The sequence below is a fragment of the Sander vitreus genome, chromosome 8 (assembly GCF_031162955.1).
Source record: "Sander vitreus isolate 19-12246 chromosome 8, sanVit1, whole genome shotgun sequence".
Taxonomy (NCBI): domain Eukaryota; kingdom Metazoa; phylum Chordata; class Actinopteri; order Perciformes; family Percidae; genus Sander; species Sander vitreus.
The window spans coordinates 17,102,961-17,121,868 of record NC_135862.1 but is presented as its reverse complement, the minus strand read 5'-3'; the positions used below and the strand labels follow the sequence as shown (position 1 = coordinate 17,121,868).

The following is an 18,908-nucleotide window of genomic DNA, read 5'->3' as shown; positions in this document are numbered from 1 at the left end:
CGTCACGACGCTGGAGCGAGAGGAGGCGATGAGAGGAAGGTGCAATAAACACACAGGGCGTCTGCGCCTATCTAAGTAGGACAATAAAGTGGAAAAGGTATCAATGTTCTAACAATGGATTTGTCAGACATGCTTCTTCTTGAAGTTTTCCTTTTCGTGTACCTACTAAACTACACCCAAGGTGAGTGAGGCATCTCCAAAGAAAACCTTACAAGTTGTGTTGAATCCATGAAGCTAAGAGGAGAAAGGCTGATAGCCCGTTAGCTAACAGGAGGGATCAGCAGGGCCTGCTTGTTATGAAGAGGACTGCACCCTTTTGCAGTATTACTTCAAGCTAACAAATGATATATAGTGCAAAAGCTTACTTGGATTCGTGCAGTTGATTGAAATAAACCGATATTGATTAGTTATTTCTGCGTGTTGTCACCGTTTTTCTTGTCAGGTTTGGGTCGGTTTTGTTGTTATCGTGCGAATAGCGCCGACAGCCATTGTTATGTGAAGATGGAGATGCCGACTGGGTTAACGGACCGTTAGCTTTGTGCTAGCTAACACTTTAGCCTCTAACGTTACGATTTCTGTCAAAAACAATACAGGAAGCCACTGTCATTATGTTACCTGCACCGTGTCAGGGTTTACGCGTTCATATGATCGACAAGTTTTCAGTTTTGCAGGCATCATTTTGTTTCTGTCTTGAGACTGGCCAGTGCTGTGTCTTATGCTAGCGTTATACTATTGTCTCTATTCTCTAACAGTAATTTAACGTAGCATACGGTACTGTCTTTTACTTAGGCGCAACAACTCTGTGTTCAGTATTTCGAAAATAATTGGTCTGTTTTTTTTTTTTTTTTTGGAACGAAATTACTCCTCCGTAAAAATACTGTATTTATTTGTGATGTAGCTACGTCACGGCATCATTTATCCGCTATATGCCGCTACTGTTATATTGTTGTAACGTTACTATATATTAAGTTCTATACTATATTAACGTACTACTGCACCTTATTATGTCTCATCTCCTCACTATATCATTATACTATATTGTGTTATAATGTTAACGTTACATTGACTATTGCACTATATACTATTATATTAATACAGACACAACACTTGCGTTTCATTACTTAACCGTATCAGTCTGGTGTAACGTTACACTGTTTACATAGACCTGTTGACTGCTGCTATAAATCACACCACTGTCACTGTATCATGTCATTTGCCTCCAAATACTCTTGTATAGTTTCTATTTTATTCTATTCTACTTTTGTTTGTGTACTCTTATGTATTTCTATAATAATCTGTATACATTTTTGTTGAGTCTGTTGTACTGCTGCATTTCCTGCTGGGGATCAATAAAGGTGTATCTTATCTTACTGTGTTTTTAAATCGTTTAGCAGTAAAATACAATTAGCCACATAGGACTCAAATTTACTTCTAGAAAAGTCTCAGTCAGTTGTAGAGTCCATGTTTATATTTGGCAATCAGAATATTTTAAATCTCAAGCTGGATCCCTTGTCAAATTTTAAAGTATCAGTCCCAACATTTTCACATAATATGGCCACCTCCTGTGGTAAAAGTAACATCAAAGAATGTGCTTCACCACATCATGTTATCAATCATATGTTGTTTTGTACAGGTCTTTAAATAATTTGTATGATCTATGAAGCTGTTTCTTATTTTTGTAGGCCTTAAGAGATTAAGCTATTTCAGAATAGTCATAGCCTTCACTTCTCATAGTCACCTCAATGAAAAATTTAATGTTAGCACCTAAATATTTCATACTTCCCATGAACAGAGAACTAGCTGAAGCCTGGTCTACTTACCCATGTTTCTTACATAGTTACACTGAATCCTATAATTTATGACTCACTAGTCAGGCATAATTACCTCTCAGACAGTCCTAATTACATATACTATATTTACTGAAAAAACTTTCTCTTGGTTTAAGGGGCAAAGATCAGATCTTATAGACTCGCCGCCAGTATGCTTAGTTTACTGTCTAAACATAAAAAAACAATATAACTTTAAGAAGGACTTAAAATCAAAATTACTGTTTTCTTGAAATGGAGTCTGTCAGCTTTTGAGTGTGATGCAGTGAAATGGGTGGGAATCTTTTTTCTTCAAGCCCACCACCCACTCTTCTGGTGGCGAAGTAATTATGCTGTGACGCTGGAGGCTGTTGTTAAGCACAGTTCCAAAACTGGCTGTCATTTGACTTAAATATATTTAGCTGAATTTTAAAACACGGACCATACTGGTTATCTGTCATTGTACATCATTTTAATCCTGCCTGTCAAACATCTGTCTGATCATCGAATTTTTTGGGGACCTAAAATATAACTTACTCTAAAACGTAGCTGTTATACTCTAATATCACCTTAAAGACTCAAATAAGATGATCTAATGCTAATCTTTTTTTCTGCCATCTGCTAAAAATAGTCGATGTGACAGACACACTGTCGTACCAAGGCGTTAACAAACTTATGGACTTTGATGTTAGTATTTTCTTTGGTAGTGTGCAATTTGTCCTTATATGTTGGTTACCTTTTTCTATAATCTTTAATTTAATTTCTGTGTAATGAGGCACACCTATAGACATCTTATTTATTGGTCCACTTACGTACAGACAAGTACACATACATGTACAACCCAGAATGAATGACAAAAAGATTGTGTCCATACACCTAGGGTGTCTGTGTTGTTATTTTCTTTGATTCTATAAGGATATGCATTGAATTGCGTATCATAATGCTTGTCTTTTTTTTGTTTTTGCTGATAACATGAGTTCCTCTGTTCTTTTCACACAGGACACTATAGAAATCCCCTGAACAAGTACATCCGACACTATGAAGGCCTGTCCTACGACACAGAGCTTGTGCACAGCAACCATCAGAGGGCTAAGAGGGCGCTATCTCATGAAGACAAGTTTCTTCATTTAGATTTTCACGCCCATGGAAGGTTTGTCTGTTTTCCCAGATATTACCCTGAAGGGACATTCTGTCTGGATCTCTGTCTATTTTTAAGTCTCCTCATCTATATCTTTATTTACCTGACTGTCTGTTTATTTGCAAAACTCCTCCCCTATGCCTACATTGTTTTTGAATAAAGCTGGAGGTCAGGATTGGAGGATTTTAAATCTCATCCTTAGTTTCTTCCGTGTAGTTTCTGTGGTCTCCATTAGAGAAAACATGATTAAATCAATTGGTTGATCATCAGGAAATTACCTAGCTATATTAACTACTTTTAAAAGTCGATTAATCGTTCAAGACTTTTTTAAAGCAAAAATGCTACACATTCCCTAGTTCCAGGATTTCAGTTGCAAGGATTTCCTGCTTTTCTTTGTCATATTAAACTGATCATTTTTGGGTTTGGGACTGTTGGTTGGACAAAACAAGTTATTTGAAGACATGAATTTTGCCCAAACAATTAATCGCTTTTAAAAAGATTATTTAGCAGATTCATCGATAATAAAAATGGTTGTTAGTTGCAGCCCTAGTGAGGGTTTGTTCCAATTTCCTGCCACAATCTCAACATGCAGGTTAGGTGAAGTAGAAACTGTAATGTGTTGGTGTGTCTGTTAAGCCCCTGACACACCAACCCAACAGCCAACCATTGGCAGAAAAGGCAGTCGGTCTGATCAGCCGGCTCCCCGAGGTCCAAAAAGTGTCTCGGAACACACCGAAGCGACGCCAACTTGAGCGTACATTCTGCGCGTGCGCGAGACGTAAAACATCTCCATAACAGCAGGCACTAATCTGTATTGTCGCCCAAAAAATTAAAACCGGCAGCTGATTGGACGAACGCGTCACGTGGGTCTGGCTGCTCCCGAATTTTTCAACCGGGCATAATGGCGGCTTCATTCGGAATACAATCTCATATTTTACGAAGATAGTTCACCGAAACGTGTTTCTGAAAACATTTTAAGCGAGAAATAGGCCATGCAATTGCTGAATCTGTCTTCATTTCAGATCGACAAAGGTCAGTTTAAAAGATTTTCGTCAGATTTTGAGAGGCTTAGTCACGCTCATCCCGCTTGTCATTTCCGGGTTAGCACTCCACCAATCAGATTGGTCATTGAGTCCGACTGCCCAGCAAGTCAGACCGGCAAAAATGAAGGCAGACAGCTCCTCCGACGGACGACGGCACAGAACACACCGAACAGGCTCGAGTCACTGACCTCGCCAGACTGTCCAACGGCCGATTATCGGGTTGGTATGTCAGGGCCTTTAGTTAGCCCTGTGATGAATCAGGTTTTTTCAGGGCGTTTCTGTACACTTGATACCTGGGTGGGAACTCCTTTTAAGGTATAGAAGATGGATGGACAAATGGAGTCTTTTCATGGTTCTTCAGCCAGCACTTTGAAGAGGTGGTGTTGTTTGATAGAAAGTGTCCACACTCTCCATGACAAAGTCAAGACCGTCTGGCTGGAAGCTTGGCAAAGGCTGTTAGTCGTCCTGCATGTAGCAGGGCCTGCTGTTCCCAAACTCTGATGCTGCCTAATAGGGAAGAGAACGAAAAGAGCTGTGCAAACAAACACAGAGAAGGAAGATGTCTGTTCTTTTGAAAAGAAGGAATGTGTCAGCTTCTTTTCCTTTGAATTCATGACAAAGCTCAAAACACAACTCAAATTCTTACATTTAATTTGCAGCGCCCCATCCACCTTCCACTTGCTGGTGTTGTGTATGTATGTGTTTTAAAGTGCTCATATTATGCTCATTTTCAGGTTCATAATTGTATTTAGAGGTTATATCAAAATAGGTTTACATGGTTTCATTTTCAAAAAACATCATATTTTTGTTGCTGCAGCTCCTCTTTTCCCCCTGTGTGTTGAGCTCTCCGTTTTAGCTACAGAGTGAGACATCTCACTTCTGTTCCATCTTTGTTGGGAGTCGCACATGCGCAGTACCTAGGTAAGCACAGCTAGCTAGTCAGAAGCAGAGTATGAGGTCGTGCCACGCTACCAGCTAGGCGAGCATTATAACGCGTTACAAAGTGACGCAAGTTCGTCACGGAAGTAAAGGCTGGACTACAATAGAGCTGTTTGTAGCAGTTTGTGAACAGTGTTTTCTGATGGAGATGGTAAGTCCCTTTGGGGTGGACTTTGGGCTTTTTCACTTTGTAAACCTATAACATGCACAAAAAAGATATATAACACAAAGGAAAGGGAAAAAGCATAATATGAGCACTTTAAGTTTAACATGTACCTTACAAGTCATAACAGAAAATAATTTTGGTTCCAGTATGTTCTGTACATTTAACCGATTTATGTGCCATCATGTCTAGTTTGACTATACTTCTGATCTAAAAACCAACCCCTGTTTTCCTGACCTATAGTAACTTACACACAATACGAGCACAGAAGCATGAGTACTGTGTAGGTGTTATGTGAAACCCAAGGTTTACTGTAGTATCTTGTTATCCTGCCATTATGTTTGATAATGTTTGTTTGTCAGCATTATTTTAAGATGTCCTTATTTTCTGTTCCCTGTCTTACAAGAGAAGACAGCAGTTTTCCTCCTGCAACAGAAAACAGCGTAGATGTTTTGTCTTTGCCAAACCATGCCATGCTCTTTCTTTCACCTTTTTCCCCTTTCCTTTGCATTTTACTTTTTCTCAAAGACCGCGTGAATATTGCTTACCTTCCAAAGTGAGACCACTGTGTGAAATGGATAACAGCAGCAGACGGTTTCGGAAACAAACTTCTCGCAATATAGATAACACTTCCCATTATTATCACCTCTAAAATGTCTTTTTTCCCTATTGCCTATAGTTTCATTTATTTGATTTCAGGCATTTTAATTTACGAATGAAGAGGGAAACCACCTTGTTTGCTCAAGATTTCAAGGTAGACGTTTCAGGAGATGAGATTCCATTTGATACCTCTCATATCTACACTGGAGAAATCTACGGTAAGATTGTCCTTCTCATTATAATATACTTGTTTTTATGTGTCACTGCAGTGGTGCTTGATCTTGTGTGAATCCTCTGTAATTTGGATTCCTAGGTGAGAAAGGTACCCTGACTCATGGCTCCATCGTGGATGGTAAGTTTGAGGGCTTCATTCAGAGCTATCATGGCAACTACTACGTGGAGCCTGCTGAGAGATACCTGGAGGGCAAAGACGTGCCCTTCCACTCAGTCATCTATCACGAAGACGACATACGTGAGTCCCCAGCTACTTCAGCTACACAAATACTTTGACGTGATGAAATCATTAAGTCTTTTTAATTGGATGCACACATATGTAAATGTGTGAACTGGGAAGTGCAAGGTTAGGGCAGCTCAGCTGATGGAGGCAGACTGGTGTGATCGACCCCCCAAGGAGCAGAGATACCCGGGGTACTCATTAGCTGAGTAACACAATCTTGCTCTCGGGCTACTGGCTGATTTTAGAAGTCTTTACAATGTTGGTACTGTTAGTGAGCACCAAGCATACTTCACTACACTGGCACCCCCTATTTTTCAAATCATTTGTGCACATATTGTAAGTGGCTGAGGGCAAATTAAATCCAAGTGTGAGAGGAATCGCTAATGAGAGCAACATGAAAGTAGCAGCTCGCAAAGCTAGGCTCAAGTGGCATGTAAGTAGATCCATTAGCTGATCATGAATAGCGCCAGAAATAGAGAGACTCAGGGGGTTAAGTAGCTAACATTGTCTCCCATAATCCTAACTGTGTTGTGTCTGCCTCTCTCACTCAGACTACCCGCACAAGTATGGCCCAGAGGGAGGCTGTGCTGATAGCTCAGTGTTTGAAAGGATGAAGAAGTACCAAGCCTCAGCCGTAGAGGAGCCACCCAAGGTGAACTTAACCACAGTAAACCCTTTCAGTGACTATTAAAAGGAGTTTGGGGGGAATTTACAGTTTTCTTTCTTAGTCAGGTTCAGAGATACCCATGGATGCCTTTTAAGTCTCTGTGTGCACTTTGAGGTTATATTTACTGATGAGAATAGCCTATCTCAGCTCAATTCATTTTAATTAATTAGTAGCTCATCACAATAGCAGGAAATAAAAGTTGGTTACTAAATGTTTTGTACTTTTTTTGTCTAAATTAGGGATGTATGCAGTTATGACTGGTTTCCTGTTAGAATTTTAAAACTCAGAGCCTGAAATATGCAACAAATGGCAGCAAATGTCCAAAAATTATAATTCCCATGGAAATATTGTATGTTTAAAACTATGAAAAAAGTGACATTACTACTCATAAACACACAATATTAAACAAGTAAGCTTGGATGCTGTTTTGTTAACTGGTCAAACATTAGTTAACACTTTGACATTCCGACGGCCCGCCGGCGGGCCCGGACAATCTTTTGTCTTTCAGAATCTGTAGCAGGCTCAGATGTGAAGATAGAGTGAAGATATTCATATCATACGAAACTAGACGATCTAAGGAATCCAATGGTACCAACTATGTAATGCTTGTCGGCAACGTGGCTAAATAATGCTCCAAAGTTAGGCTAAAGTTTGGTGAGGGAAAACTAGCGTGGTCATTTTCAAAGGGTTCCCTTGACCTCAATTTAAAATATCTGAATGAAAAGTGGTTGTGTGGGTACCACAAGTCTCCCCTTTACAGACTTACCATACAGACCTTACAGCCATACAGACTTTATGCTAATCCTATGCAGTTTGGGCAATAACCATGCAGTTTTTCTCATGCAGAATACATGTGTTATTTTTGCCTATTCTAAAATGGTGTATTTTAATAATGTTGCATACTGTGGTCTTGGAGTTATACTTATAAATTGGGTATGACTGGAAAGCTGCCACTCTTGTGTATTAAATGAGGGGATTGGGAATTGGAGGGACTTGTATTAATGTGTGATGATGTCAGTCCCCATTGTAGCCATTTCAATTTAGTGAGACCATTTCAATCAGGAGAGAGCTCATTTTGAGTGAACAATTATTTATTGACATGCACAATAAAAATTATAAATTAGAAAAGTCTTTGGCAATTAGGTCCCATCATGACATCATCAAATTCCTATTCTGACAGAGATCTGGATGAATGAGAAGAGGAGCGAGCTCTGGTTAGCTGAGAGCTGGAAATAATGAACTGGAGGTGAACGGGGGGGTCGCGGCGATTCACACTGAATTGAGAGCTGACGTCAATGGAGAGGATTTAAATACACATTTAAATATTGACAGCAAAGATGTGCTTGGCTGAGAGATATTGTGGTTAAATCTGGATGGTTTAATTGGTTGGTTTAACTAAAATAGTAAACACCCCTAATCAACTGATAAGAGGAAGCAGGAGAAGAGGGAGAGTGAGGGGAATAAGAATGAGTAAGTAACAGAAGATAGTCTTCCTGGCTTACTTGGTGTCTTAATGCGGTATTTTGGAAGGATTTTTGATAATTTCTATCAATTTTTGAGTGGCAAAAAATCTCCATGAATTGTGGAAAGCTAGTTTAATCTCACTGTCCAGTGATCTTTGAAAAACCCTGCAGGCCAATTTACAACACTGACTGCTGTTCTGAATATTTTCCAGAATCCTCAGGGACTCCTCTAAACAGCTTCATGAAAAAATATTCAGTCCACTGTACGACAAAAACAGATGCTTGCTGGAAATTACATATGTCCTTCAATGTTTAATTTGTATCACGCAAACCAAAAATAAAATATTATCAGTTATATAAATATATATTGATGTTTCTTTCCAATATATGTTTCCCAAACCAAAACATCCGTATTATATTATATTATATTATATTATATTGTTCTTATTTCTTACTTTTTTCCCACCATATTATTGTATGTGACACATACAGTACATTTTCCACAGCAACATACTGAACTGCAGCTGAAAAACCACAGCCTAAAAATACCGGACATTATTTATTTAGCCACGATTTGGTTGAAATGTTATGTTTATGTTTTATTTAACTTGTCTATTTTCTACTCTTCATCTTCTCACACCAGGTGCTCCACACTGAGGCGGGCTTTAATGACCCAGTGCTGCTGAGGAAGAAGAGGATGGCCCAGGTTGAGAAAAACACCTGCCAACTTTTCATTCAGACTGATCACCTCTTCTACAAGTACTACAAGACCAGAGAGGCTGTGATTGCACAGGTAATACACAGTCCCTGTCACTCACTTGACACTTGACACACTTGATGCTACTGTTGTGCTGTTAGAATGAGATTTATACACATTTATACAGTCAGTATTTTTTTTTTGGACTGTTGGTGGAGAGGCAAATTTTTAACCAAGCAGTAACATCATATACAACACTATAAAGGCTAATTAGTAGTGATGTTACGTTCTGTGCCGAGGCTTCAAAGCGTGTGTCAAGAAATCCCGGAAGTCTTCCGTGAAGCGTGTATCGAGGCTTGTATCGATTTAGACAGATGACGTCATTGATGACATCCGAAGCCTCGCTGCCCGTCCGTACCACGTGACTGGTTTTTGATGTGGTTCAAATCCACACGGTTTTATTATACATCCATGATCTACACACGCACATTCACTGCCCTCTGCCCAGTTAAACCATTGCCACGTACCAGTTTAAGAATGGCCTACTAAAATTACCCCTCCTGCTATTATATTATGACCCTATTGATGTAAACACGTTTGATAGCCGCATTTCTCTCAAGGAAATTGGTTTATTAGGGACTGTTCGTTAATTATTTCAGGGACCACCGGAGGAGTTTTGGGATCTTTAGTCAAAATAGACCTGACCCTCCCTTCATCAGCAACACATTTTGGATGACCCTCCAAAATGATATGGAAAAAAAGGGATGACCCTCCCCAACTATTTGTTGATGCCTTGTGTACTGGTTTGCACTTGGCAAAGATATACAGATAGACATTGTTTATTTACAGCCATGACATACTTGACTAAACCTCTGCATTCTCATCTTATGCATCACACTCCTCTGTTATGGTGTGGTGGCCATTTCAGTAGATTTACTCACTAACATTGTTGTGGAAACACAATAAGCATGGAAACTAAATGCACACTTACTGCATTACTTCAAATACTAAGTTACTCATCTAGTAAACTAGTATTCACACAAAATAAAACAATAAAACATTGAGACCATTCAGCAACGCTTACTTGTTGCTATGGATTCGTCACTAGGCTTCCTCAGTCATTGTATATTTTAGCATATATGTAAAGCTGCCAAAGCTGAACATTATCCAAAACTACATTTCTCAGACGAGCGTCAATTTGGGAGCTTGCATGCTACCACTCCTTCCTTTTCAAATGCCTTGAAAAGGCTGTCGTTTATATATAATATCACCGGGACCGAAAGGATATTTGAGTCGGGTAAGGCTGCAGCCTTGAGACCTCCCGTCTCATGCCCTCCTGGCTTGGTGCAGTCCGCAAGCTTTGACTTTTCAAAATAAAAGCTTGCGTCTGGTCCGTTATGTTTTCGTATGGTGTTTTGGATGTTTTTGAACTAAACAGTACAGCAATCATGCTAATGAATACAATAATTTTTTTCATCAGATGTCTTAGTTACAACACAATGGAGCTAGCAAAGCAGTTTTGTGTTTATATGTGCGAGCGGGATTTATTCAGTTTGGGAAATCCCACGGTCTCTAAAGCTACAGTTAAAATTGTCTGGCTGACTAAACAGGGAGGCACCTATCTGCTAGCGATAGGGGCTGAGACTGAGAGAGCTACATGGAGCTACATGGATAAATATGCACCAAACAAGCCACTTTGAAATGTTGCTGTTCTCATGAATACAAAAGTTGGGTAACCCTCCCCCCTAGACAAAAACAATTGGATGACCCTCCCCTCAACAAAGAATAAAAAGACATGACCCTCCCCTATTTTCCTCCGATGGTCCATTCCATAAATACCGAACGGTCCCTTATACAGTTATGTTAATTATATTATACCACCAGAAAATACACACAATATTTATATGAATGGATTACGTGGAAATTCGTATTTTTAAGTCTTTACTGGCGCAAAATTCAGTCAAAAACTGTCTCTGATACAGTGTATCACAGATCACATAGATCATCTGTAATATATCTGCCTGTTTTACACTTTTTGACCAACAGGTGTCAGGTAATTAGTATTGTAATAATATTCACACACTATAATTTTCATTCGTACTGTAGTGAGGCCGGCTGTGGGAAACCACACTGCAACACTAGCAGGCTGAGGTGGACAAAACACAGTAGAGTACAGTAAAGTACACTCGTAGTTGAAGCTTTTTTGTTACATCTTACTCTTTCAGATATCCAGTCATGTCAAGGCCATTGATGCTATCTATCAGGGCACAGACTTCATGGGCATTCGCAACATCAGCTTCATGGTGAAAAGGATCAGGGTAAGTGTCATACCTACCGTATTTTCCGGACTATAAGTCGCTCCGGAGTATAAGTCGCATCAGTCAAAAAATGCGTCATGAAGAGGAAAAAAACATATATAAGTCGCACTGGACTATAAGTCGCATTTATTTAGAAATTTATTTCACAAAATCCAAGACCAAGAACAGACATTTAATCTGGAAAGGCAAGTTATTAAACTACACTACACAATAGCACACAGAACAAGGGGCTGAATACGGTAGGTGTCCGGTATGTTAACGTAACTGCACTGTTGACGAGCCTCTCCCAGCAGCACGTTGTTCAAGCACCCATCTGTGGACTCGTTCCTCCAGCTCTGGCCATCTGGATTTCAGCACGCGACTAGCTTTCTTTGTTTTCTTCATTGCAGTAAGACTAACCTTTTCGCCAGTCCCTCACAAGTTTCTCACTCACTCCAAACTACCATTTTCGGCTGCGTATTTCACTACCTGCAGTCGCCTGCAGTTTGTTTTCTTTCTCAGTTGTCTTTAGGAGCAGCATATAGTTGTCACAAGCCTAGAGCGCCTCTCGCAGCTGTAGACGGTAATGTTTTCAGCATGAAATAACATTTAAAAACATGTTAAATTATATATATTTTGATATATAAGTCGCACCTGACTATAAGTCGCAGGACCGGCAAAAGTATGAAAAAAAAAAAAAAAGTGCGACTTATAGTCCGGAAAATACGGTATTTTAAGTCTTTTGTTGATTTTAGATTTGGTCACTTCCTCTACCCTCTGACCTCATCATCATCATCCTCTTGTGTAGATAAACACCACCAGTGATGAGAGGGACCGATCCAACCCGTTCCGCTTTGCCAACATCGGCGTGGAGAAGTTCCTGGAGCTGAACTCGGAACAGAACCATGACGACTACTGCTTGGCTTATGTGTTCACTGACAGAGACTTTGATGACGGGGTGTTGGGTTTGGCCTGGGTGGGAGCCCCCTCAGGTACTGAAAGACAGTCATCAGTGATCAGAAACTGCAAATAATCTGTCCTTTTTAGATGAACAGTTTTTATTTTGATTCATAACAAAACACAGATCATACAGCTCACAACATGAACACATACCCCCCTCAACCCCCACACACATCAAATTGGTCCTATTTTTAAAGCATTATATATCACATAATGTAATGTATAATATTCATTGTACTGGGTTGGATGCACATTATCATAAGGGACACCCTATCTTGTTTGAATATGAGATTATTCTAAGAAAGCACCTGAGATTTACAGTATTTACTTATCTGAATTACACATTGCAGCTACAGCAAGGAAAAGTCTCAGTGGTATTTGGGATTGCAAATGCTGATTCTGATGTTGATTTGTGCTTCAAATATCAACTCAGACAATATGCAGATGTGATGATTCCCAAAGGTTTTCATCATGGCCCTAGCTATATATTGGTTGCACTCTAACTGGTGAAATAGTAACTAAGATGTTTATGTTCTACATTCTTATTTTGAAGTTTTAACAGAAAATATTGCACTGTTGAAATCTTCAATTTGCTGTTGGAGGTTATGTGTCTCCTGCTGGCAATGACAAATAATTTGAATTTAACATGTTCTGTAAACATGTTGACAAATACACTCATTATGTTTTGAAGTAAGCCATTATGTCATCTGGACATTAGTTGAAAAACTGTCATGACATTTATCAAGATTCTCCCTCTTTAATGAACAAAATCCTTCAGGTTTTGTAGCTGTGGTTTGGAAGGTTTGTTCTAACTTGTGCTTTTCTTTCCCAGGGAGCTCCGGAGGCATCTGTGAAAAAAGCAAGCTGTACTCGGACGGAAAAAAGAAATCTCTCAACACCGGTATAATCACTGTACAGAACTATGCCTCCCACGTACCTCCAAAAGTCTCCCATATCACTTTTGCACATGAAGTAGGACACAACTTTGGCTCCCCGGTGAGTTACTTAGATGTGCCACATTTATGCACAGTGAGAATGAATTTATTAGGCTCGCACACTTTCTCCCTTCTTCTTTTAACCTGTGCTTTTTTTTTTCTTTCTCATTCTCAGCACGACTCTGGATCTGAGTGCACCCCAGGAGAATCCAAGAGCCAAGACAAGAAGGAGAAAGGCAATTATATCATGTATGCAAGAGCTACATCAGGAGACAAGCTCAACAACAATAAGTTCTCCATCTGTAGCGTGCGCAACATCAGCCAGGTGCTGGAGAAGAAGAGAAGTAACTGTTTTGTCGGTACGTTTTCATCTTAACTGTCCAACTTGAGGTTTTGTAAATTCTGATTCTGCTCTCCCTGTACTAATGAGTGTGTGAGAGTTTAACCCCGGTGCCCTAATTAGTGATTTATTTACACATAACACATTGGCTGGTATTAGCTTTGAAATGCAATCTTGGCTTTAGTCCAGTGTTATTTTTACTGACAGTATTTGGCATATTGCAGAATTTTGCTTTGTAATCTTGTTTTTTCTTTTTGCAAGTGTCACACTTAATACAGCTGTCAAATCGGTAACATAACATAAACAACAACTAAAAAAGCTTATTTAGCACATGCTGTTTGAAGTCTCATGCATATCCATCTTGGCTGATATAACTGGGAACATATTAGATATTGGTGTAGGCTTCCAATACCTCGGTACACCCGTGCTGCATTCTGTTTTCCCTTTCCTCTGAGTTTAATGTTGCATTTGACTCTATCAATGGTCTGCTTCTATTTAAAGACGTTGGTATTGTTTCCATGTTTTATTGCAGCAACTAACTCTCTAACAGTATTTTCTTGGTTGGGTTTTGTAATGAGACAGATCTCATAGTAAATGTCTGATTTCTAATACACTTTTAGCCTTCAGTCAAAATATTAAACATGTTCCAGTTTTTGGGGACCAGGCTCAATATTATATTTTTCCTTCCTAAACAGAGTCGGGTCAGCCCATCTGTGGTAATGGCCTGGTGGAGCCAGGAGAGGAGTGTGACTGTGGCTACAGTGATCAGTGCAGGGACCTGTGCTGCTATGATGCCAACCAGGCTGACAACAAGAAGTGCAAATTAAAGCCCAACAAAGTCTGCAGGTAGATGTGGATGTTATTTTTGTGTTTTTGTTTGCCTGACCGTTTTGATTTGTCATTATTCTTGACCAATCTCTTCTGTTTCCCACCAGTCCCAGCCAGGGTCCTTGTTGTACTGCTGAATGCTCTTACAAGGGTCGTAATGAGAAGTGCAGAGAGGAGTCAGAGTGCGCTCACCAGGGCATGTGTAATGGAGTCGGTGCCCAGTGCCCCACATCTGAGCCCAAGGCCAACTTCACCGCCTGCCACGGAGAGACTCAAGTCTGCCTCAACGGGGTAAGTGGCTGAATACTTCACACCTAGAAGAACTGGTTATTATAGCATCTTTATTTTCATACCAGTCAGCCTCTGATCTTGCCTGTCCTCATGCTCCTCCCCCCCACAGGGCTGCTCTGGCTCCATCTGTGAGAAGTATGGGCTTGAAGCGTGCACCTGTGCCAGCCAAGATGGCAAGGATGAGACTGAGCTTTGCCATGTGTGCTGCATGGAGAAGAGTGAGTCATTTACCTTTCCCCCCCCCCCACACACACACACACACACACACACACACACACACACCTTGATAATGTGTGTATATGATTAAATATAATGTGCTTGAGATTTTGTCTTTATAATTTAAATGGTGTTGACTGTCTGTGATTCATCTCCACAGTGAATCCCAACACATGCAGCAGCACAGGATCAGAGCGCCTGGCTCGTTTCTTCAATAAGAAAGTGACCACGCTGCCAGCCGGCTCGCCGTGCAATGACTTCAAGGGCTACTGCGACGTTTTCATGAAGTGCCGTCTGGTAGATGCAGACGGACCGCTGGCCAGGCTGAAGAAGGCCATCTTTAACCCAGAGCTCTATGAAAACATTGCAGAGTGGATTGTGGTACGTATCAACTTCTTGATTCTGATTGAATGATTGGTTATTATAATGAGGTGTTTTTGTATTGACTGTGCTTGATTTGTGCTTCATTCTCTTCTCTAGGCCCATTGGTGGGCAGTGTTATTGATGGGTATCGCCCTCATCATGCTCATGGCTGGCTTCATTAAGATCTGTAGTGTGCATACACCAAGCAGTAACCCCAAACTTCCCCCTCCCAAACCACTTCCAGGTGAGTCCAGAAATGTACAAAGAAAGATAATCTCACCAGAGAAAATTGAACTTATTTATAAATATTTTCTAAATGGTTACACATGATTTACATCATTTGCCATTTGACTGATAAACCATGTTTTTGTCATGCGTGTGAACAGTTAACCTGTTCACATGGATGTACCACCTGCTACCCAACTGCACTGAAACATGTTCATTTGTAGTTGAAGGGTTGTTGTATTAAAGGTGTTTGTGATATCGTGTCCATCCCCTAACAATAAAATGTCCTGGTTATTGCATATGTTAAGCAACATGCATAGTGTGAAAAAAGAAAAAAACTAAAGGCATCTGTTTTTATTTATTTAACATACCTCAATAAATAAAAAACATTAGGCATAATTACAGGTATGTTAACCAGATAGTACACCAAATACTGAAATGATAGTAACTGTTGTTTTTTTGTTGCCTCAATAGGCATATGATCAAATTGTTAATGCATTTGATGATTGTTGCAGTGGAATAAGCTCAAATTCTTAAAATGTTCAATTACAATGGTCACAGTGTTTATGAAACTCTTTTTAGGTTTCAACTTTCAGCATTGAACTTTTTAAAATAAGTTATACTCCGAAAGAAAGTTAATCTGGCATGTTTGCACAGGCTGAAAGGCCCATACATGAATGTGAACAGTATCATATGTTTGATTTATTTCTATATATTCTTTTCTATATATGTATTTTTTTTTATTTCAAATTCTTAGGTTTGGTATGAATGCCATTAAATGAACATAGAGGGAGTTTAGTAAAATCTTCTTTATTGCCATACTGATTAACACAAGTGTGAGAGAAACTTGTTGAAATCTTTGGTCATCAAACACAAGCAGTGGTCCTGGGTCACACTGTGAGACATGTCTAATGGACGATTTAAAGCTAAAACAACCAAAAAAGGCTCAGGTCAGATATTTAGGATCAAAATGCCACAATGGGACTGCTGCTATGACCTACGTTTGCTAACCAATCATTTTGCAGAATTGCATTTCACGTCCTCTTTTTCCACAAGCTAGTCCACACTCTCCTCTTTAGAGGTTTTTCAGTGCGAAGTAGCAGCACCATGGCCAAAACTTGAGTTGTTCAAGCACCCATCTGTGGACTCGTTCCTCCAGCTCTGGCCATCTGGATTTCAGCTCGCGACTAGCTTTCTTTGTTTTCTTCATTGCAGTAAGACTAACCTTTTCGCCAGTCCCTCACAAGTTTCTCACTCACTCCAAACTCCAACAGTGCAGTTACGTTACGTTAACATACCGGACACCTACCGTATTCAGCCCCTTGTTCTGTGTGCTATTGTGTAGTTTAATAAGGAATGACTCAAGTTTAATTTTTTTGTGATTGTAGTGCTACGATTCTCCACACTTTCATCACATCATCTGACATGCCTCCAAATTGATATCGGACGTACAGTCTGATACAGCCTGCGGCCACAATTTTATTAGACTCATCTCTCACAGTGTCACATGTAATGAACTTGCAAGATTGTTGTTATTGCAGTGTAGGCATCAGTAGCAGAGTGTCAGTAGGTGCTATTTAGTTTGCAGTAAACCCACAGTCTGTCTTTTAACAGGCTCAATTAACGGCCTCTCTCCTGACAGGCACTTTGAAGAGGCGGCGAGCGCAGCAGCAGCAGCAGCAGCAGCAGCAGCAGCATGCTAACTCCCAGGTGCAGCACCAGTCTCAGCACCCGCACGCCCACCAGCACGGACACGGCGGCCAGCGGCAACCCCAGAGGCAGCCTCAACGGCAGGCACAACCCCAGAGGCACCACCGTCAGCCCAGAGAGAACTATCAGATGGGCCAGATGAGACGCTGAGACCCCGCATCCTGCCCCCCTCCCCCCAATGCCTTGGCTCCTCCTTGTGCCTACAGTGGGAAACAAAAGCGTCACTCCATCCAAAGAAAAGCCTGACATGGTTGTTAGTCGTCATCATATCCTCCATTTACAGACAAAACAGACACGTGAAAAAGAGAAAATACTATCTAGCAACTCGATTGGCTCTTTGTGGAGTGGACTCAAACATCAGCCATTTCCAATGCAGTGCTATCTAGCATCCCGTTCCATCTTTCTTTTAAGGAGTGCCAAGGAGTTAAGGAATCATCTGTAGCTTTAGTACATTCTGTGATGTGTTTTTTGTTCTATTGCAACGTCTTCTTGAGTGACACGCTCGTGGCTGCTGGTGAATTGTTCCGTGATTTTCTTTCGCCGTTCTAGCCAGAAATGAGAGACACTCAGTGGGGATTTGCGGCACTTTTGTGATTTACACATGTCAAACGGCAAAAGACCCAGGCTCCGGTCTCTCGTGCAGACCATCTTCTGCATGTGACTGTACATATTTAGTGTATCATAAGTGAAAACAAACTATTTCTTCTACTGTAAATGTGTAATTCTTCACTTATTTTCTTTTATTTTTCGGTTAGTGCTCTCAGGACTCTTAACACATAATTGAAGGAATGATGGTTGTGATGAGTTCCTTGGACGTTGCTGTTGAGGATTTGGCGCCATCAAGTTCTCTTCGCAGCCTTCCAGTCAGGTGGATCTCTTTCACTTTGGTTAGATTGCTACATTTCGAATTTGAACAAGGTCACCATATCCCACTTTTTAGGCCTTCTCTGTTCAAGGTCCCTTTGTTCATTTTTCTTTTATTGTCTTGCTAACATCATGATTTGCTCATGTTGTGTAACAAGCTAGATGAGGTAAAGAGTCATGGGAACAGAAAGGGAAGATCACCTTTTATTGTCTTTACCGATTTGTTTTTGATAATGAAGAATGAATAACCACTAACTGAAGCTGATGATGATTCTAGATATGAAGGCGAGGGAACATAAAGGCTGCTGTGACTTAGTTTAGAAGTGAGAGTGTATCATGTTACAGAGTTAGTAAACATGAGTGTGGAAATACATTTAAAAATGACTCCAGTGTGGATGTACAAAAAAAAAGTAATTATATTATTCTTCAGATAGCGAATCTAAGAACTTTTCAATGTGGGCATGCAGACACATTTATTAAATGTGACTAATAATTGACCAAGGTCTGTAATATTTGTATGTCACGCAACACTATTTACTTTGACAGCTATTAATGTTAGTCTTAAAGCTAGTGGAAGGAGCAGTATAAAGCAGCAGTATTGTCACACTATTCACACATTTCCTCAGTGTGTTCACTAGTTTCACAAGAGACAAGCTGCTGTTTTATTTACAACTCACCTGCAGTTATCTCCCGGTCAGATTTCATCACATACTCAATCCCCTTGAGAGCTCATGAGTGCAGGCCTCTGTGTGAGTTAACATCAGCGTGCCATAAAACTTTATACAACTGATCTTTTTGTGCACAAGTTTTATAAAAATACAGGAAGCACCTGTAAAGTTTCTGGAGCCACTTTAAAGGAGTGAAGGAGATGTGATTGTTTTTTGTTGGATCGTTTGACCTCAGGTGT

General features: G+C 40.2%; 1 protein-coding gene across 1 annotated transcript; it reads left to right on the top strand.

The window, feature by feature from the left end:
* The first annotated feature begins 3 nt into the window (after window positions 1–3).
* On the top strand, window positions 4–17,539 carry LOC144522268 (disintegrin and metalloproteinase domain-containing protein 10-like). The gene is made up of 16 exons (XM_078257213.1): window positions 4–181; window positions 2,805–2,955; window positions 5,788–5,906; window positions 6,002–6,160; window positions 6,697–6,797; window positions 8,919–9,068; window positions 11,198–11,290; window positions 12,078–12,261; window positions 13,062–13,225; window positions 13,340–13,523; window positions 14,200–14,350; window positions 14,440–14,623; window positions 14,733–14,841; window positions 15,000–15,220; window positions 15,320–15,446; window positions 17,070–17,539. The coding sequence occupies exons 1-16, from the start codon at window positions 115–117 to the stop codon at window positions 17,285–17,287; spliced, it is 2,382 nt and encodes a 793-aa protein (XP_078113339.1). The 5' UTR covers window positions 4–114; the 3' UTR covers window positions 17,288–17,539.
* Window positions 17,540–18,908: the final 1,369 nt, after the last annotated feature.

Bases quoted from the DNA above. Each gene is read 5' to 3' on its own strand.
- LOC144522268 (XM_078257213.1), top strand. From the start codon at position 115: ATGGATTTGTCAGACATGCTTCTTCTTGAAGTTTTCCTTTTCGTGTAC. The intron at 5,907-6,001 runs GTAAGATTGTCC...TTGGATTCCTAG, and splicing joins CTACACTGGAGAAATCTACG to GTGAGAAAGGTACCCTGACT. The intron at 14,842-14,999 runs GTGAGTCATTTA...TCATCTCCACAG, and splicing joins TGTGTGCTGCATGGAGAAGA to TGAATCCCAACACATGCAGC.